This window comes from Acomys minous (genome assembly GCF_964271855.1).
Source record: "Acomys minous genome assembly, chromosome: 7".
NCBI lineage: Eukaryota > Metazoa > Chordata > Mammalia > Rodentia > Muridae > Acomys > Acomys minous.
The window spans coordinates 30,395,692-30,417,848 of NC_140488.1; the positions used below are offsets into that span (position 1 = coordinate 30,395,692).

Below are 22,157 nucleotides of genomic sequence, written 5' to 3' on the forward strand. Positions count from 1 at the left end.
ACAAAAATACCTGGTTTATAAAGTCAGTAGTTTGTGTCTAGATGTTTTAGGACAATATTCCGGCATAAGTGACTCAGGCTCATTATATTTACGACTATCTCTTAAGTATTACCCCAAGTCCCTTTTAACTATAGGAATGGGAAGTAAATAAAGCAACGCCAATCCTTTATCAAATGGAAACACCATTCAAAGATGTTGTTTTACATAAAAGAGGGTTATCTACTCTTGTAAAAGTCAGCATATTTAGAAAACTGAGCAAAAGAACATGCATAGCATTTACCAACAGAGTATATTTGCTGAAAGGACTTATCCTAAGACACATTCTCTCTTTTCGGCATAAAATTCATTTAATAAATAAATATTGTAAATTCAAAACATTTGGAAAGTTAGATACATGAGTGTGTCATGTTGTTTATGCTAATAAATGAAAGATTCCAATTTTTAAGAACAAAAATTAAGTCAAACCTACAAAACACAGCTTACTCTTAGTGTCTAAAACATCTATGTGGAAATACATTGAGGTAACTGCTCATATCCATTTAGTTCACTCCTTACTACACTTCTATTCCCCAAATCCATGGGAAGACCATTCTGAAGGAATGATCCCAGCATCTAAAAAGGTAAGTATCAAATGGAAATAGAAAAAAATGTAGTAGTAGATACTCAACATATTACTGTTTACAAATAAAATTCTGGACACAAAGAAAACATTGTTGTAGGTCAAACTCATAAACATTAAGTACAATTACAACTCCAAAGGTATATGAGCCATACATATAACCAATTATGAAATTATCCTCAAATATCACAAGAATGAGATAGTAGCACAGAATAATAGCATTTTAAGGGTGTCAGAAAAGCCCTGGTTAAAGTCATTTGCAACAAAATTTCTAACATACACATTTATTTTATGTGTTGTTGTCATTGTTTTTACTTTTATGGCAATTTTAGCACCTATTACTTAGGCTCAGCCTATATCAGCTAATGTATGAAAGTCAAAATGACCCTTAACAGTTTTTGTTCACCTTTACTGATTCACATCTGCCGGCATCTTGGTTTCAAAAGTTACTATGATAAAATACTCTTAATATAGCCAATTTGCAGGACAAAGGTGTTTATTTTAGTTCCCAGTTCAAAGCACAGTACATCATGGCAGGGCAGTCAAGGCAACAGGATGGTTAAGTAGCTAATTATTTGCGTTATGTCCACAGCCAGAAGAGTGTAACAAATACATGCATGCTAGCCCCCAGTTAACATTCTTTTTCCTACCAGTCTGGGACCCAAGCCCAGGGAATGGTTCCACCCAACAATGGAACAAGTCTTATATATCAGTTAACATAATTAAGGTAATCTCACCCAGACATTCTCAGAGACCCTTCTTCTGGGATGATTCTAGATTGTGAAAAGTTGACAATTGATATTAACCATCACAACCATTTTACTGCTACCACTGGCCTACAGTAATGCATTATTCTTCCTTTATTCTTATGTTTGGGTTCATACTATAACTATTAGTTACCTAGTGAGAGAGTAGAAAGTACTTCTTTATTATGACACTATTTAATACATGGAAAGGACTGCACATGTGTTAAATGGGTTAAGAAAGTTAAGAATACATTCAGGAAATGGCTGCCACCTCTAGGCCTAGGAAACAAAAAGAAGAGTTTGAGATTGTTAGAACTTCGAAGCTCGGCAGTTTTGTTCTGTGAAAGTAGGAAATAGACTGTTAAGAAAATGATACTAGCAGTCTCACAATAAGAATGTACTTATAACAAATTTAACTCTAGTACCTTTAAAAGGCCATGATGAGGCTGAATCTTAAACTATGCAAATTAGCTGGAAAGTGCAGGCAGCTAGTGCTGCTAGAGTGAAGGACTACTATTGAGGTGATGTTGACAGGAACAGAAACCTAGCAGGAAGGTACAAGTCTCTTCTCACTCCTCACGCCTCCCAGCATCCCTTTAGTTTCCATATGTCAAAATTTATTGGAAATACAGCTGGCAAAATAAAAAAGAATGTCGATAGCATTGTCTCCACCACAGCATCACAAAGTAACGTCTTTAAAAGGGATGGGTTTGGAGCTGAGAGACAGTAACTTAATAACTAGCATACTGTGCAATGAGGTGTTAGATTTCCATGTCATTGTTGCTGCTGGAGTCACTCAAATATGCTTACAGTTTGGATGAAACATTAATTAGAGTGGACCGTTTGCCACAGAGGATTTCATCATTACTGGATCTGTAAGATGCTGTTATTAAAAGGCTTCATCCAGAGCTGCTCAATGTGTTATGAGTGTGATTTTGAGTCCCCTCTCATTAAAACTCAGGTATTCAAAATTCATCACCTGTATTTTTTTAGTTTTGCTCAGACTCGAGTCTATAATCAGCATGCTACCTTAAATGATTCTGTGTGTGTGGTAAGTGGTCAGGTGGTCAGTCTCTGGAGTTCTGGAAACATAAGCTTGAGCAGGGCCATCTGCTGCGTGTGTGTGATTTTGTCTTTCACACAGGGAAGTGGTGGGCAAAACCCGGAAGCACACTGCAGCCCTAATGAAAATACAAGCAGTTAAATCCTCCTTCTAAATATTCATTAGGCCATCTGCTGTTATTAGTGTCCTTATCATTTGGAGACATTACAGAGTTAAGATGAGAGAGACAATCTGTGGCATTCTAGTCTAACTTAAAATGAACTTCAGAGGAGAACAATCATGAGTTGTGATGTTTTTTCTTCCCGTTCAGAGCCATGTCCACTTATATCTTCACATCTCTATGGTGAAATGTTTTAATAGTTTCTTCCAGAAATATTACATCAGCAAGAAGGGTTAGCAGTAGCTACAGAAATGAAAACATAATCTCAGAATGACTGATCAATGAAATCAGACCATTTCATAAAAGCTGGGCACTTATACTTCTGGCCTGTAAATTGCTCTGTGTGCCAAAGGGAATTGGAAGCTTGGCCTATCTTTTGGGGCCAACACTATAATATTAACAACCTGCAACGGACACATTTCTGCAACCTCGCAGCAGGAAGAAACTGAAGAATGCTGTTAGGGACTTCTTTTTAAGCCCCCAGGCTTTTCTGTACAAGCAAAGCCTTGCCTCTCAGGAGGGCAAGAGGTATATTTCCTGCACAAAGGCACACAGTGATCTCCTCCCTCTGAATTATTACAGAACTCATGCTCTCATCACCTGACCTCACATGATTTTATGTTTTCCTGGACAGTTGTCTGCTTGACCCGCCTTCAGTCACTATATCCCCCACAGTGGTGAATGCATAATAGATATTTACTAAATAGATTTAAAATTAAAATAGAGACTCAGGAGTGAAAACAAAAAAAGCTTCTATCTTCCTCTTCCCATTTCTACCAGCACTGAAAGGGTTATTTCTTTGACTGCAATGATAAAACCCAAGATACAACAGACACAAATAGCAAATTGGCAAGTAGCATCATGTAAGTAGCATCGTGTACAATATGTTCTTCTTACAATAACAATCGAATTTACAAACAAATTAGCTGTGGAGTCTGAAGGACATTCTGTAGTTTTCACACTGGGCCTTCATCTCCTGCTGATAGATGACTTTGACTGTAAATTGAAAAGTGGAAGTGGTTAAACATTTTGTGTATTCACAAATGCCATTTCCAAAATTGAGGCTTCAGAAAGGAGATGCCAAAAAGGGTCGACGGAAACTCAGAGCAATTATGCCTGTTATTAAGATGAGGTAGTGGCAATTACGCAGCAGACTCATAGGGAGTATGTACGTGCTGATTGTTCTGAGGGAGCCAGTATGAACAAACTTTTATAGCACCCATCAGATTTTGGGTTTCTAGCGGAAGTGGGGATTGTCTGGCTCTCCAACAGTATGCTTTTGGACAGGGCTTATGGACCCAAGAGCCATCTTAGAAGAGATATGTGCTTTTTCTTTTAATGAGCCTAAATGAAACCCCTATATTAGCAGAAGGCCTTCTTCCCCTGTTTCTTTCCTCTAGAATAGTCATTCTCAAGATGTTTGGTCTCAGGACCCCTTTGCAGTCCTGAAAGCTGGGGATATCTTCAAAGATATGTTCCCTGAGCCTTCTGTACAGGAATTGTGTTATACATATATCTGTTGGGAACGGGCTCTACAAGTCTAAATTTTGACTGGTTTTCTGTAATGGTATTTATCTCTTGCAAAGATAAGTTTCCTGAATGAGGAGTGCAAACCACACTCATCTGTGGAAATAGGGAAAACATTTAGAATGTAGTTAGGGGTTGTGCTGCTTTAGTAAAGTGGCAATTGTAAGTTCTTATTAAAGATCCATGACTTCACCAGTCCCGGACAGTTGGCTGGGTTTCCAGTGCCATGAATGATTTCCCTCTTAGTGAATGGGCCTTAAGCCAATAGAGAGTTATTGGTTACCACCAAGTATAGATGCCACTGCTTCACCACTAGGGTTATTGTGCCATACTAATCATTGTTATGGTTCATTAGTGTCATAGCTGGGTAGGTTGGTTGGCTGTTTACCTCTTTTGGAATATTACATGACATCTTTTGGTACTATGAAAGCTAGTCATTAAGGAAAAGGCTTTCAAGTTCTTTCCAGTTCAGGGGCCTTTGGGTCCTATGTCTGAAGTGCATGGTATCTTCAGCAATAGAGACTTACCTTTCCACCTTTGCAGGAGGGATGAAAAGCTAAAATCAATAGAAATAGCCTGTTAGGTTTTGAGAGTCTCTTCAACAACCCTAGCCAGCAAATCATACCTAGTAAGTTTAATGTTGTTGTTTTAGTTGTTGTTTTGATGGTCTTTGGTCTTTGGACGAAACATGGTCAGCCTAAATGGGAAATTTTCATTTAAGCTATAAATGTTTATTTATACACTTACTTAAGTGTATTATGACTGTTTTAGGTATATTATTAACATTTTGTTTCCTTATAACTTTCAGACACCCTTGGTATTTGTCTTAACCCTCCTTGCTCCATCTTCTGTATTTATCTGTCTCCTACTCCCTCATTAGATCCCCTCCTACTTGTACTCTGTTATTCCCCTCACCATAGCAAAGATCTTTTCTTTGTATGAGTTTTATCATGTCAGTATTTACCTCATTCGAAACTATGAGCATGATTTTTGTTTGTGTTTGTAAAAGGTTCATTTGTGGCTTGTTGCTTTTGGTTGTTGTTCTTGTTTTCTGAGAAAGACTCTCACTATATAGCACAGACTGGCCTCAACTTCCAGTTACTCTAAGTCTTTGAATGTTGAGAATGCAGATGTGTGCCATCAGACCTGGATTATTGGATGGTTTTTCAAACTGCATTCACACAGGCTTCAGATATCTTCTAGAAAACTCAACTGTAAACTCATGACTATGTATAAAATGGCAAATTTCTTTATTAATAATTTTAACCTCAAAGACTTCCTAAAAGAGATTTGGGCAAACTCTGGAGTCGATAAAGCTAACTTGAAATCCCATGTTACATTAATTATACCATGAACATAAGTTTGATAGCTTTGGGACTTGGTCACAAATCCTCCATTAAACATATGCATTGATTGTTATACATGATTATAAGAAAAGTGAAAATGCAAAAGGAGTGGCAAATGTACTTCAAACTGGTAGAAACAGAGAAACTCTAGCTAACATCAGTCAGCATCTGAAAACCAGATTAATGACAAAAACACATTAATGAAACAGTAATTTTAGTGTCTATTTGCATATTATGATTTATAAATACTTTCATGCACTGAAATTATTACAGGCAATAAAGCACTGAATGTCTTATATCAACAAATATTTACTAAGTTTAATGCTAGATGGATTATAAAATGAATGGGTATTCATCCTTACACTTTCACACTCATAGAACTGGTAGAAGACAAAAGAAGTCAAACAAGCATTTCTGGTATAACACAGACGCACTATATAGGGTTGAAAGTCCCATGGAGCTGGAAACCCTTCTTAAAGTGACTGGAGATGGAGCCATAAGTATTAAATAATTCTTGAAGTTTATCTTTTTTCATTAAGTTTGATCAATTTCCCATCCTCTGAATGAAAGGCTGCTCTACTAATGGCTACAATTGGAGCTTATTGTGTTAATTGAAATAAGAGAAACACAAAAAGACAGACGCTGCATGGTCTTACTCATATAAAAATGTTGATCTCACAGAAACTGAAAGTAAAATGGAGTTTATCAGAGGCTGATAACATTGGGGGAGGGAGAGATAGCAAAATTCTGAATATTCAATGAATATTAAGGTAGAGTTGAAAGGAGCAAGCTATCCTAGTGCTAGTTACAATTCAGTGACTACAGGCAACAGTAAAGAAACTTTACATTTCAAAATGCTAGAAGACAGAATTTTGAGAGTTTTCACCATAGAGAAATAAAAATTTCTTGAGGAGATAAATATATTTAATCTAATTTAAACATCATATATATATATATATATATATATATATATGTAAGCTTTACTTGATACTCCATTAATATGGACAGTTTTAAATGTTTTTGTGTACCAGTTAAAAGGTACAATTCTGAAAGACTGTGGTGGTGTATTCCCACATTTACCAAAATATTAATATACTTCCATTTAATTTACTTTAATTCTGTAAATACAGGTGATTTCTCCAAAGAGGAAGCACTAGAAATTCGTTAGATCATTGCATCTTTAATGGTATAATCAGTAGCTCCAGTCAAAATGAAAAACTAAAAGCTAGGGCATCATATTCATTTCGATCCTATTACATTGAGGATAGTAGAAACACCCTCCCTACAACACAGGTGCAAGTAAGATATCAGGCAGAATAAATGTATCATTCACAACTGAGGTGGAAGCGCCACAGATTTATTCAGGATCCAAACTCCTGAATTACTGCTACCTGATTACAGATCTTCTATTTCCTAGCAATGTCACGGTCCAAGATGTCTGGCAAAACTTTCACCATTCATATGTCCCAAAGGTAGCTAAAACCATAGAAAGCTTCTTGCAAGTCAGTTAGCTCTCTGTTGAGCATTCTTTATGTATGTATGTCTGGACTTGTGTCTGTGGATGATTTAATCATTCTTCTTACATTGTACTGTCTGAAACTCTACCATGTGGACACAACTAACTGCAAATAATGTTTTGTTCTAAAAAGCAATATGTACGTACATAAGAATAGAGGTTGGCCATTAAGGAGGAAAGATTGAATGAATGATGGGTTAGGTCTAGAACAGGAGGTCTCTGACACAAGCGTATCAGGAGGCACACATGTGAGATTTCATATTGACCATTATTCTTTGAGCATCTTGAAATTTACACAGGGATAAATCCAACCTAGATAAAGTTTGATGTTCCCATATTGCAGAGAAAGAAGGCACTTAAAAGAATATGTTTCTAAATGACCTTATTTATTAAATTTACAAATTATTAAAAGTGAAATATACCAAGACTATTGACAGCTCTTGTTCTATTTGTGTGAGGTAAAGAGGACACTTTGTTTTGCTTTGCTTTGATTTCTTTCATTCACTTCGAAATGAGAAACATTGGGTATATACAATTTAGTCTACAGGCTCTATACTAGACCTAAATCTAGATCTAACGATCAGCCTAAGTGTAAGTCATGATTAAATTGACACTACCTATTCATTTTCAATGAATATAGCAAGTTAAACTTTCATTTTTCTCATGGCTTCTCATTGGGCAACCATGAAGACAGATTATGTGGATGCTTGTGAGCAAAGGTTAAGAGGTTCTTCAACATGTCCAGCCATTATGAAGAGCTACAGAGTGTGGATCTGAGATAATGGGAAATGAGTTACTTGTTGACAAGGCCATGAAATCTTGATCTATTTCACCTTCTAATAATTTCCGCTCTTTAAAAGCAAGATCAATAGAGGCCATCATTCTCAAAAGTGTCATCACAATCTCCACGTGAAGAAAAAAAAACCCACTTTCTCCAGACAGCATTTTCCTTCCTTTATAAATTTGAAGAAGCTTAGACAGTATCAGTGTCAAAAAATGAGAATGCCATTTGAAAACTGACAAAAAGTGGTTCTACCAATCTAGGGTTGTCAGCTTTTAGGAGCGTGGAGACATCTAACGTGGTGCTGGCAGAACACCTGGTACAGAGCATGCAGTCCCATCACTGCATCCTCCCCAGGGCTGGCATACCTCAGAGGATTATAATCATACCATTCCTGAAGAGTCCTACTGAGGAAGCTTTAAGCAGAGTTGCTTTTTAAATGAGCCACAAAGCTCTGAGTGGGATGAAGAAGGAAGACCAGAAGTTAGTTATATCTGGGATGGAAGGCAGGACCTTCTGTGAAACAGCCAGTTTTCTCCAACCCAGAGGAACTTTGGGGAAAGAACTTATTAGCAATTGATGGTGAATGTAGAATACTGTAATTGTCATAGTTTATTCTTGAGGCATTTCCACCATAGCTAATTTCTTAAGTGACTAGAGTGGAAAAGAAATAATTGATTGCTCTATGCCACCAGTAACCCCTTGTACCTACAGAAAAATAAAATAAAAGGAGTCAGCAAAAGACTATAGTCTCCATGAGGGGAGTGATCTGCTCTCTTCATTAGAACTGGTTTCTTGGTATAGAACATAGTGTGGGAGACAGAACAAATAGACTTTTTTGTCAGAGAAAGAAATTTTATTAATTTAACATGTTCTGTGCTTGATAGTGAGCCAAGAGTACTGCTACAAATAACAAGGTGGCCCAAGTAATAAGCTAAACGATTAGCCAGGGAATTGGATGACAAATGTATGTGTGAGATAATATGTCCCAAATATAAGCCAAAGATTTCTTGGAGGTTTTATTGTTTAGGAAGATCCCTAAGGAAAAGAACAAATGAGCTAGTGCCTGGTGATATAGGATCACAAGAAGTCTTTAAAGAGTATGACCATGTTATTAAACTTAAGAGTTCATAGACTGTCCAGGGAAGAGAGCATTGCAATAGCTGGATAGAGACAAGAGGGGTCATAGGCAGGGGTGAGTTTCTGTAACCGCTGTACAGCTTTCCTCAGATCCAGATTAGCTGTTCTTTTCAGACATATTTCTATATACTGGACTCTCACGTGATTTACATTGTTTTCATTGAATTCTTACAATGTTTCAGAAGTGTTATTTGACATAGTTTCTGTGTAAGAAAACTGAAATGCCTATACAATAATTGGTTCTCTGAAACCACAGCAATAGCAAATCATATCATTTAAAATTCTTCATCAAGGAAATTTAAACACAAGAGCCTGAGGTAAGCACTTCACTCTAGTACATCTGAGCATTTCTTGTATGGAAAGAGTACATAACTTTTGCCAAGCTCTCACACATTCTTCTGAATCTAAGAAGCAGTATTCCAGACTCCAAGTGCCAGGAAGATATATAGCAGATGGTTGGGTGGGAGAAGACATTAATGGATGAATGCAATAATGAATGGCTGCTCTCTGCAATGATTATACTTTATCTAGTCTGCTTTCCCTCCAATGTGTCCCCCAAATACTTTCAGTAATGTTTCTGAAGTATTAATCTGACCTTGTCAGCTGTCCACTTCAAAGATCTTCATTGTCTCTTCACCATCTGCAGGGTAAGTCTTAGAATACATATCCTTCTAAATCTTAGTCAAATCATTCTCCAGAAAGGATAGTTTTTGTTCCTTAGGGACCATACTTTTTTGTTGTTATATCAATGGCTCCTGCTGTCTTATACACTGATACTGAGGTCAAAATTAGCTGGAGCTTTAAGTCAACCATGGGACTGGTTTGACCTAAGAATCAACTCCCTTCGAGTCAAGCTTTCAATTAGCAGATGAAGACAGTTCTGTCCAGTGCTGACATCCCAACCAAGTGCTGCTTTCTGCTCGGGGTTACTTGTTAGGGAAGGTTGCTGTGGGATGAGTACATTCCACCAGCTGGAGGCTATGCCACTGACCTTTAATGCTAGTTTAGCTTAAACACATTTTGACATTTTGAACAAGTTAGTATGCTTTTACAAGGTGGGGCAAGCATCACAAATTAGACCTCAAGGTTTGCCTGTAGGCTGGGTCAGTTAGCAGAGTTTCTAGAATTTTCACTGCTGCTCTTTGGTCTCTTCCTTCTCCCACTCCAAAAGAAAATGCTTTTTTCTACCTCTACATGCTACCCACATTTTTAAAAGCAGTGTACAAGCAGCGACTTCTGCACGTTAACCTTAGATCCAGCTCAGTATCATAGTTGTAGGATCTCTCCACGACTAATAGATACTAGTTCCAACAGCCAGAATCAGCTCAAAAACATTACTCCATATGTTGGGGAGGGGTGGAAATGCCTTAATAGTAAATGCTGTTTTCTTTGTGTGGGTGTAAAACACTAGTTCCTCAAAAAATTACCTGAAATGGATGTATTTAACACACGAACGACATAAAAGGAACTGACAACCTAAAAGCAGCTGAAAGGTCCATCCTCTAAAACAATGGCCCCTTGACTATTAAGTCGGCACACATCTTTCATCTGAGAAGATCTCATCGACAAGCGACCCTGCTGAATCAAATGGGAATTAAAGGGATTCTGTGTAGTTGGCATAGAAAGTGTCTCAAAAGCACAAAGGCCACTTTAGTCGCAGGAAACTGCCAGAGGGTAGCTCATTTGATGGGAAAGAAAACAAACAGACACAATTGCTGGTGTATTTTTGAGGCAATATTAAATCTAATAAACATGACACCAATAGTATCAGCTTAAATCAGGTTGAGAGAGTTGAAGAATTTCACAGCTTGTTTTCTCACCACCAGCCCTTATCTCGGAGGCAGCCTTGATAGCTGAGAAGAGAGTCTAAAATATGTTTCTTCCCTAGCTTCTGCCAGGTGTGTGCCATTCCTCGGCCTCTGGCCTGGCTTTGGCTCCCAGAGTGGGGATAATTAGAACGTCATTTCAGCCAGCTTTGTTTTTTCTGGGTCACTGACTTCAGACTCGATCAAACAAGGAGTGTTGTACTGAAATAAATTCATTTCCTCTTCCTCAGCCAGCCCTGACTTATTTCCTGGGAGACCATGTTCCATAGGACTAAGGCACACAGACAGATTCTGCACAGGTTTGATAGTGTATATAGAGGTGGGGGTGGGGCACGGGGTGAAGGAAGACTCAATCCTCTGCTGCTGCAGTGGCAGCAGGCACTCACTCTTTCTCTCCGCGGTAGCACACTGACATGCAAAGGCCTCAGACAGACATGCTGAGGAACACATCGCCACAAACTTTTCTGGGAGCTGTTAATGCTGCTGTTTAATGTTTATCCAATGGCCTTCGTCTGAAAGGCTCTGTAGAACATGCATAATACAAGCAGAGCTTTATACCCCATTAGCACTCAAATTCCTAGCTGCCCAGAGGCATATGGTACTGACCAGAAAAGGCTGGCATGTGGAGAGGTGGACATAGAGGGCACAAGGAGATATGGGGACACAATGAAATTTCTAGGCATCTGAGAGACACTCAGACATGGGGGTAAATGGCCCCATGTGGTATAATAAGGGGATGCCAAAGGCAATTTTTGTTCTTGTCACAGCATCAGTTGCCCACCCTTATTGGGCACAAGTAAAATAAAAGTTCTCATCCAGACATCAGATGGGGCCTTTTTCCACTTCATTAATTGCTGTACATAAGGCCTCTTCCAGCTGAGGAAGTAGTGGGCCTCAAAACACAATGACAGCCCATAGCTTCTTCGCAAACTTTCAGATTCCATGAGAAAAACAAAGACTTCCTTCAGCTTTCACTCCGAGCTAAAAAGAATCGTTAGATTACTGTCACTATTTAAGTCCTGAATAGGGCTTTTTTTTTCTGTCTTTGTCTAGCCTGAAAGGAGAGAAATGGGCAGTAAGGAGTGGTGATGTAATGAGTGCAACATGGAGCACTGTACACCAAGAAGTGCCTAGGGATAAGTAGTCACTATCGGGAAATGTCAGAGCAGGCACTGAGGCAACTCATGTCTAGAAAGTAACTACAGTAGAATCACATTTATTTTGGTTATCCCCAGGATCTAGCACAGCACTTGGACGGGACACACTACAAACACACACACACACACACACACACACACACACACACACACACACACACACACTGTTTGTTCCTCTCTATTTCCAATCCCTGTGTTGTCATAGCCTATGTTGCCATTCTAGTTTATGTATCAAAAGTCCTTACCTAGGCCACTGCAAAAACCTCCTCTGTCTACCTGATCTCACCTCTACCTCCCACATTGTTTCAAGAGCAGCCAATAGCATTCATCGGAAACCCAAATATTGCTATGCCAAACCCCTCCCTAAAGTCCTTCTGTGTCCTTCCCAGTCACAAAAACAAAACTGACTGAGTACTTCTTCCATTACCTGCTATATTTGTTTGTCAGAGATGCCATAACAAAAGATCAAACATTAGTTGTCCTCAATAACAAAAATTAATTTTCTCAAATCTTTGGCCACTGAAAACCCAAGACACAGGTGTTAGTTCCCCTTAGACCTCTCATTTTAACATTCAGACGGCCATCTTCTTGCTGTGTCCACATAGAGATATCTTCTGAGTCTACACAGTCCTAATGTCTCCATTATCATAATCACACTTGCAGTTTGGATTAGGGAGCCAACCTTATACTCTCAATTATTATAATTTACTCTGCAAATGCCTTGTCTCCAAATACAGTTACATTGAAGGTAAGGACCACAAGATATAAATTTGAAAAGGACAAGATTGACGCTGTAACATCTAGTCACTGTCTACCTCCTGGTTGGTGTCACTAATTATTTCCACATACTGAAATATTAACTTACTGAAATATTTATTGTACCCAAGATGAGCCATGCCATCTCTGATATCTAGGCTTTTACCCATGCCATTTGCTTTACCCAGATTTCACTCAGACTCATGCAACTCTTCCCCTCCTGATCACCTCACCCTTGGCTTACGTACCATCTTTTGTGTTAATATCCGATTCCATGTCTCAATGAAGTGCTCTCAGACCCTTTCTATTGCTTCCTTTTCACAACATGGAGAGTAACTGCTAATAGTGTTTTCAAGGGCTCTACCAGATCAAAAGAGTTATTTGAGGGCATAGGTTTATGTCATGGAAAAAAATTGTTTTAATCCCTAAAGCTTGACACAAAGCATAGTCCAAAGATGGTTCACAGCAAACTTTCAGGGAAATAACAAAACCAACCTGTTTCATTGTCAAGGGAGAAAACTAGTAGATTAAATAAGATCCAGCTAGGTGAGAAGTATGTTCCAGCCTAGGACTCTAAATCAATAGCTAAAGGACTATATTTGAATAATATACAAGATAGATATTAGACATATGCTAATAGCAGGCCCTGTCCAAACAGGCAGTTGATTGAGTAAACTCTGGTTTCCCCAGCACTTTGTTGCCACAAAATCTTTAGGACTTTGCTTTTCTAAGCATATACAAAACAATTAAAGATTGTGTGTGTAAGTGTGTGTGTGTGTGTGTGTGTGTGTGTGTGTGTGTGTTGTTTGTAGTGATCCAGAAGCCCTCCAGCAATAGCCCTCAGAATCATCTAGATGATTTATAAAAACACAGATGTTTGGATTCTCATTCTCAGGAATCATGATACAATGAGTCTAGGATAGGTCCTCAGAATTTGCATTTCTAACCATGTCCCAAGTGATGCTATGGCTGTTGGTCCAGAGATCGCACTGTGAAAACAACTACTCTAGAATATACTTCTGCAACTATGGAAAATAATTTACATTGTATTGGAAATAGCAGAGATGATAAATATGCTTAGCAGGCTGTGTGAATACCTACTCATCCCTCATTGCCAGACAGTGTCAACATTGCTTAAATCAGTAATAGTACTGAAACAATAACCTATTTATTACTTTTAAGGTAAAATTGTCTCTGGAAAGACATGGTAACATGATGCTGTGTGCTCTGTTCTTTTTGTAGGTGCGATTAGAATGGCCAACAGACCTTGCAGTTAATCCCATGGACAATTCACTATATGTCCTGGACAACAACATTGTGCTGCAAATTTCTGAGAACAGGCGTGTGCGGATCATTGCAGGGCGTCCCATTCACTGCCAGGTGCCCGGCATCGATCATTTCTTGGTCAGCAAAGTAGCAATTCACTCCACTCTGGAGTCAGCTAGGGCCATCAGCGTCTCCCACAGCGGGCTGCTCTTCATTGCTGAAACAGACGAGAGGAAAGTGAACCGCATTCAGCAAGTGACCACCAATGGGGAGATCTCCATCATTGCTGGTGCTCCCACTGACTGCGACTGCAAAATTGATCCCAACTGTGACTGTTTTTCAGGTATGACCTTTTTAGCAATTCACCAGCTCCCCCTCTCTGTTTTCAAAAGCAAAACCTGCATCAGAAAAGCCTAAAGGAAAACAAAAGGAACTCATATAAACCATTGTGTGGGCTAGTACAGAAAGCAATGTATTGGGAGTCAGCTCTGACAGCTGACTGAGTGACCCAGAAAAGCCATAAAACCTTTTCACAATTCATCTGCCTTACTTGTTACATAGAGATAAGTATATTTCTCCATCATGTCACCTTGCTGTTCTTAGGATAAATAGATGTAATAACTTTGCAGACTCTCAAAAAGTTAACAGCATATAAATGTAAGATCATGCTATTATTTGTGCTTTAGAGAAAGGAAAATAGGTATAAAAACATATTACCCTAAGTGACTGCTTTCCACATTAAAAGCATGTTTTATTAGACATTAGAAGTGATCTCAAGTAGACTGCTTTGAGAATGCACAGGCAAAATTAAATTCCACAATGTAAGTTCTTATGGCATCAGTCTCCCACATTGCTTGATTTTAAAAGCTCTGAAATTCTATAAACAACAGTGCCCTTTACTTTTGGCTGAAATAGGAGAAGAAAAGAAGAGCCTTTTCCTCAAACATGGGATAGTTCTTCCAGATATCAAACAGACCTCTAAATGTCAACGGTTCTATTCATGCCTCTGAAATGGAAATCCCTCCATGCTACATGCAGACCGATTAAACTACTCATCCAGGACTGAATGGCCCTTATAGGTTTTGTGTTTCATTGAGCCAGGGGAATCCAGATCCAGCAAGTCGGTCAATATGACTTTATTCAGTATTTCCAGTATTTTCCTGGACAATGAGGCTTACAGATATTTTAGTAATGGATACCTTTCATTCAAGGTAGATCTAAATGTTTATCCCAGTTAGCAACTTTGATATTTAGAGTCCTTGTTGCAGGCAGAGACTTCATGTGCCTTGACTATGGAGCAATGGGTATTAGCAGAAGAAATGCCCTCTAAGCAAAGAAGGACTAGAAGATCTTAAACCAGATCCTGCAAACAGCAACAGGGATAAGACTCATGGATTTACAGGAAATGTATGTGTGGTTATCATTACTTGCTGTTCGTGTATCTTGCAATACTATTGCTTCAGAACAGCAGGATTTAGGAATTCACAAAATTGGTGTGACTGAGATAATTACATCTTACTGCTCATCTTTAGTGGTACTGACTCAAGAATTACAATCTTTTGAATAATGGGTTTCAAAATAATCACGGGGGTATGCAAAAGTGATGGTCTGGTGATTGCTTTTTTTTCCTTTAAAATGATTTTTGATGTGTGTGGCTTTACATCTAGGGTATGCTCACTCAAGTCCCCTTGATACCAATTGTTAATATCAGGGTTGTTTCCCCATAGGTGATGGTGGCTATGCCAAAGATGCAAAGATGAAAGCCCCTTCCTCCTTAGCAGTGTCACCTGATGGTACTCTCTATGTGGCAGACCTTGGCAATGTTCGAATTCGTACCATCAGCAGGAATCAAGCCCACCTGAATGATATGAACCTTTATGAGATTGCCTCACCTGCTGACCAAGAACTCTACCAGTTCACTGTCAATGGAACGCACTTACATACCATGAACTTGATAACAAGGGACTATGTTTATAACTTCACCTACAATGCTGAAGGTGATTTGGGTGCAATCACCAGCAGCAATGGCAATTCAGTGCATATTCGCCGGGATGCAGGTGGGATGCCTCTCTGGCTTGTGGTGCCTGGAGGACAAGTCTACTGGCTGACCATAAGCAGCAATGGAGTCCTGAAAAGAGTGTCAGCTCAAGGCTACAATTTGGCCTTGATGACCTACCCAGGAAACACAGGACTTCTAGCAACGAAAAGTAATGAAAATGGATGGACAACTGTTTATGAGTAAGTTTCTAATTTCGAACTCAGCCTTTGTTAGGTTTTTATTTGAAACAGAATTACAGTAAGAACATAGATTAGTAATTGATGACTGCTGCATGCTATTTTCTCCTAACAATCACAGTTAAAAGAAAAAAGTAAGTAGTCAAGGAGAAAATTTTACTCAACTCCTAGGGTGGGACCCATTTTGCCAAAGCAGTTTGTGGAGGTATAATGCTTAAAGTGTAGTGTGACGCTGCAGGGGACAAGAATGAGGTAGAAGTCACACACTCAAAAAATTTACAGCATCCCTGGGAAGACAAAGTAAAGTTGCATCTAAATAACAAAACAAAAGGATGCTGGGGAAGCAGTAAAGACACAGTGTGATTTAACAAGTATTTACTGATCCCTGTGGGGATCAATGGATGAATAAATAAGTCTGCCCAGCCCAACTCAGTATTCATTGCTGCAAGAAATAAGGGTGAAGTTAGAATGGAAGAAGTGGACCCTGAAAGGCAAATATAAAAATCCATGGAGCAAATGCTGACCAGCAGCTCTGAGCCCCTGATGGCTTCTGTGAAACATGGAGCCAAGTGCTCCTGTCTGTGCAAGCTCAGGCTTCCTCTGTGTCCCTGCACAAATAGAACCTAGCATGCAGTGGCAGTTACAGACTAACTAGTTCTGTGATAACTGAATTTGACTGGGAACTAACACAAAGTATGTGTGACAGCAAGCTACTGGGTGGTCCCATGGCGTGGAAATAGAGACCATTGCCCTTAGAATGTTTCCAAGTCACTCAGCAAGCCAGACTGATCAGCCCTCAGGAGGCACTTTCCCCACAAAGGAAGTGGCCAAGTTTCTACCTGTACACTAAGTGAGGCTAATCCCTAGAGTCAGAATTTAGAGCCTGGGATGACAGTTTAGTTGAAGGCTTTAAACCATGAAGAAATGGAGACACTAAGTGTGATGAGTTTCGAGGGTGAGTCTTCTTGTGAGGTTATAGAGAATACGAGAATCTGTCCAGGCCCACAAAAGCCTTCTAGGAATAGAACAAAGCAATTGTCCTTCAAATTTCAGAGTATTTCCCAAAGAAATGCCACTTATACAAAACACCTGAATGGCTACTCCAGTTCCACTTGGAAAAATGCATTCAGTAGTTTCTGTTGCAGGACTTTCTCTGGGTTTTTGTTTGGTTGTTTGTGTGTTTGTGTGTTTGTTTGCTTGTTTTGTAAGCACTCTTACAGCTTAATAAGAATATCAAAAGCCACTGTTCTCTAAAGATTTGCTTACTACTAGATATTGTGCTAGGCAATTATTGTACTTTTTTTTTTAATCTGACTCTCTTGCATTCCCTTTTTCTAGATAGGTAACTAAGCCACAATGTAGTTAGTTGGTCCTGATTCACTCAGCTGTCCAGAGCTCAACTACTATAACCTAAGTCAAGAAACCATACTTTAAAATATTCTTCCTTAAGGAAATCAATTTCTCATGAGAAACACTTAGTGTCTTTGAAAACAAGTCATACCCCATATTACAGTGCAGTTAAAATTAAGCAAGAAAAAGGAAACCACTATTTTGAAATCTGCCTGTTAAATTCAGTCCTGCCAAAAGAAATAGTTGACAGGATAACTAGTTTTTAACTCAACCAGGTAAACTGTTTCCTTTTCATTTCTTTGATTAATGTCTAACCTTTGACACCAGGGCACAATGGTGTTATCAACTGAGTTCACAAACAAGAACTATGAAATAAACTTACAAAAGTGTCACAGAATTTTCCATGTTTTAAGTAAGTTCATTATTTTATGTTGACTTTCACTCATAACTATCCTGAGGTAATGTGCAGCCTTCATGCCACAGGCTGGGTGTGCCTGTTCTGTGTGGAGATATAACCATTAATAAAAAGATACAGGTCTATATATCCATGGAGCTGACATTGTACTAGAGGACAGTAAGTTGTATACAATTTCAAATAATGATATTATATGAAGAATATATGCATACATACATATGTGAATATGGTAGAGGTTATATTAGTAATCTGGAGCTAGTAGGATGGCTCATCGGGTAAAGGTGCTTGCCTCCAAGCCTGGGAACTCAAATTTGATCCCAAGAATCCATATGCTGGAAGGAAAGAACTGACTCCCATAAGTTCTCTGACCTCCTATTTTGTGCCATGGCACACACAAAATAGATAAATAGATAGGCAGGTAGATGGGGTAAGGGGAGAGACAGAGACAGACAGACAGACAGAGACACAGAGAGAGAGAATACTAATTGTAAAATTGTATCAAAAATTCTGTATACATTTTGAAAATTAGAATGATCAACAGTTATCATCAAAGTAGATGTAGGATTCGTAGGGAAAAAATAATGAGTCAAAGACAACATAAAATTTTTGGCCTCAGCCACAAAATATAGGGGTTTCTATTCTTAGAAAGAAACAGTATACAAGAAGTATTATAAGGTAAGAGACTAGCAATTCAATTTGTGGTAATTAGTCAAACATGTAAATTTAAATAGATGAGTTTGGAAAGGAAGAGAAGCTAGGAATCCACATTTGGAATCCACCAATGTTTAAAATGTATTTAAATCCATGAAACAGATGACGTCTCCAGAAGAGTGAGTATAGACTAAGAAAAGATAGCAACAGAATGACCCTGAAGCACTTCATAGCTTTTAGCTTAAGAAAAAGTGTCAAAAGAGACTGAGGAAAGAGGGCCAGCGAACTAGGGAAGCAGCATGTCCTGAAAGCCAATTGTTTTAGCCCTGTCCATTTATGCTCTTAAACTAACTGCCTCTGTGTGTGTGTGTGTGTGTGTGTGTGTGTGTGTGTGTGTGTGTGTGTGTGTGTGTACGTGTGTACACATGCTCATACATCATAGCATGTGTGTCAGAGAACAACTTTGTGGAGTTGGTGCTCTTTTTCCACCTTTACATAGGTTCCAGGGAACAAATTCAGGCACAAGGCCTGTGCAGCAAATGTTTTAACCCACCAGAACATCTTGCCAGGTGCTAGAAAGCCTAAGATCAAGGTGTCAGCAGATTCAGTGTGCATAGTATAGGCCCAATCACTTGCATGATGACACCTCTTACTGTGTGCCTTCAGGTGGCAAAAGTAGAGTAGAAAAGAGGGAGGCTATTTCCCAGCAGCTCTTTCATAAAGTCATAAATCTCATTATGGAGGCAGAAGCATCATGACCTAATCATCTCCTAAAGACCCCTTCTCTTGCAGTTGGAAAGATGGCTCAATAGTTAAATTCACTAGCTACACTTTCAAAGAACCTTCATGGCAGGACTCATCCACCTATAACTCCAGTTCCAAGGTATTTGATGCCCTAGTCCAACCTCCAGGTGTATCAGGCATGCAAGTATTACATAGACATAAATGCAGGATTAAAGAAAAACACTTATACATACAAAATTTGGAAAAAATAAAATAAAAGTTAAAATTAAACCCAGCTTATATTACTTGATTTTACAAAATTGGGGGACAGGTTCATAATTCATCACTATATAAAATAGGTGATTTGAGAAGGGAAAGGGGACTGAGTCTACAGCTCAATGGTAGGTCACCTGCTTCACATACATGAGACCCTGGAGACAATGTCCAGCATCCCCCCAAAAAGTGAATGTGTATCAGATATTATTAAGTCGGTCCTAAGAACTGACCACTGTCTGTGAAGATCATTATTTACCTGAAAGGGGAAAGATTCTGTGACACAGTAGAGGATTCAAGCCTGAACAGAACAGGTTAAAGAAAGGCTGCATGGATGTTCATGGCACCACTGTTCATAAAAACCAAGAAGTGTCCATCAAGTGATGAGTGGGCTTGCATAATGCAATCTATCAATATCATGAGATAATAGTAACTCAAAAGCAGAAATGAGGTTTTCATAAATGCTAAAACATGAATTAACCACACAAAGCATTAAGTGAGAGAAGCTAAACACAAGAGGAAAAGTATCATACGATTGTATTTACCAAAGAAGCAAATCCATGTAGGTATAAAGTAGATTAATTGTTGCCTATAGCTGATGAGAGAAAGGAACTAGGTGTGTGGGCAGGCTTAATGAATATAGTTTCTTTAGGGGATGATAGGAATGCCCTAGCAGTGGTGGTTGTGGTTATATAACACAACCAGTGTACTGAAACCTTAGTGGCCGATACCCTTTAAAATGCTATTTTTTATGATATGTGAATTATCTCTCAATAATAATAATAAATGAAATAGGAGGAAAGAGATTACGCATACTGGAAAAATAATTACTTTGAGGAACTTTGCTATAAAGAGTAGAAAAATTAGAGCTGGTGTAAGAGGAGAGAAAGAATCAACAGAGGGAAGTTTTCATTGTTGTTTATTTTTTGTTTGATTTGGGTTTTGGTTTAAGGCAGGGTCTTACTATGTAGCCTTGGCTGGCCTGACACTATGTAGACTAGGCTAGCCTCAAATTTATAGGAGTTTTTAGTGAAATATATTTGTTTGCTAATGGAACAGGTGCAGTACAGAGATAAAAATATATGATGCCCAGTAGAGAAGAGAGTGTTACTGAAAGATCAGTTTGTACGCCTTCAAAGTGATGGCACCTTGAAGCAGGGACAATATGATAAGCAGTATTTCCCAGACCTGTCACTATGACTCAGCCCACAATCAGTAAAGTGGAAGCTACTAACATCATTATGGCATAACCAATATGGAGAAACTAAGCAATAAGAAACACAAGCATCCACATAGGAGTAATCTTGTAATTTTATGGCCACAAAGAAAAGTTAGAAGTCATTTTACACGTGAGGAAAAAGAGTCCCAGAATCAAGAAGTAACTTGCCCATTCAGATCTCTTGTTGGCCAGATACAGGTGGATTTATTCCTTCTGTTCTATGACTACCACAATGTGTTCCATAATAGGGTGGATATTTGCAATTACAAGAATGATGATGCAGAATATGGAGAGCTAGAACAGGATGCGACTATGACAGCATCATTAGGTAAAAGGGAAGGTTATTCTTTCCTCCACCTCCTAACTCCAGCTGACATTATCAAGAACAAATTACATGTGTTGAGAGAAGATACCTCTTCCTTTTGAAGCTCTTTGTTCTCAGGCTGAACAGCACCTACCCTATCTTGCTCAGCCATGTAAGAGTGAAAGACTTTCTGTCCCTAATAATATGCTTAAATCACCTACCTTCTGCATGTGGCTCATTTCACTTATATCCATTAACCCAGTCCTGGATAGTTCCACAAAACTGTCCTTGTCCATCTGAAGTTTGAGAACACAGAATTGAACCTCAATCAGAGTCAGAATAGGGCTAAACATGGTAGAAACTGAAAGGCTCTCCTGAAACCTCAAGTACTTCTCTAAATTGAGAAGGGGGCGCTTCTTTCTTTGGCCAAAGTAGACAAATTGTTTTTCCAAGTTAAACACAGAATTCTGTTGTGAGATGAGATGATAGGGGAGTAAAGTTTGGCAGGATAGAGATCCTCTGTGTAGACAGACCCATGAGAATAATCTGTTCAGCACTGCCTTGAATAGTGCAAATGGGTCTTAAAACAGTCTCTTATACCGTGGTAGTATATAGGGCTTTTATTGTGTGGTGAGATATTGTTTAAATAGCTCATTGATTTTCATAACTCTGTTTGAGTTGGACCAAGATCAAAATTACACACCCCAAGTGTTAGTACTTGAAGCCTCACTGCCCATAAGCATACTGAGTGTTGGGGGCAGGGGTGAGAAGCTGACCACAGAGAAATGGTCACAAGGAGGTGACTGTCAATGCAAGAATACTGGAACAATGAGAAATGCATTCTACCCTGACAAGCTAATGGGCCCTAATTGTAATGACCCTACTACAGTAGACATCCAAGGGAAAAGCCTTGCACCTCACATAACAGGCAAATCCTCTTCACACTTGGAACTGAAATAGTAACTATAATGCTTTTGTGTATTTTTCTGGCATTTTCCTGGCAAAAAAATATCCTGCTACATTAAATGAAAAAGGTCCCATGCTGAAGCCAGAGAATCTGTTGTGTCACCTGTCAGGCAAGGCT

At 38.8% G+C, this 22,157-nt stretch overlaps 1 protein-coding gene across 4 annotated transcripts in view; it reads left to right on the top strand.

The window, feature by feature from the left end:
- TENM1 (teneurin transmembrane protein 1) overlaps positions 1-22,157 on the top strand; it is an 839,058-nt gene that overhangs the window by 783,193 nt on the left and 33,708 nt on the right. For all 4 annotated transcript variants that reach the window (XM_084789577.1, XM_084789578.1, XM_084789576.1 and 1 more), the window contains 2 exons: positions 13,880-14,246; positions 15,631-16,141. In XM_084789577.1, the coding sequence (XP_084645703.1) occupies positions 13,880-14,246; positions 15,631-16,141 (878 nt within the window). The remainder of the gene's footprint in view (positions 1-13,879; positions 14,247-15,630; positions 16,142-22,157) is intronic.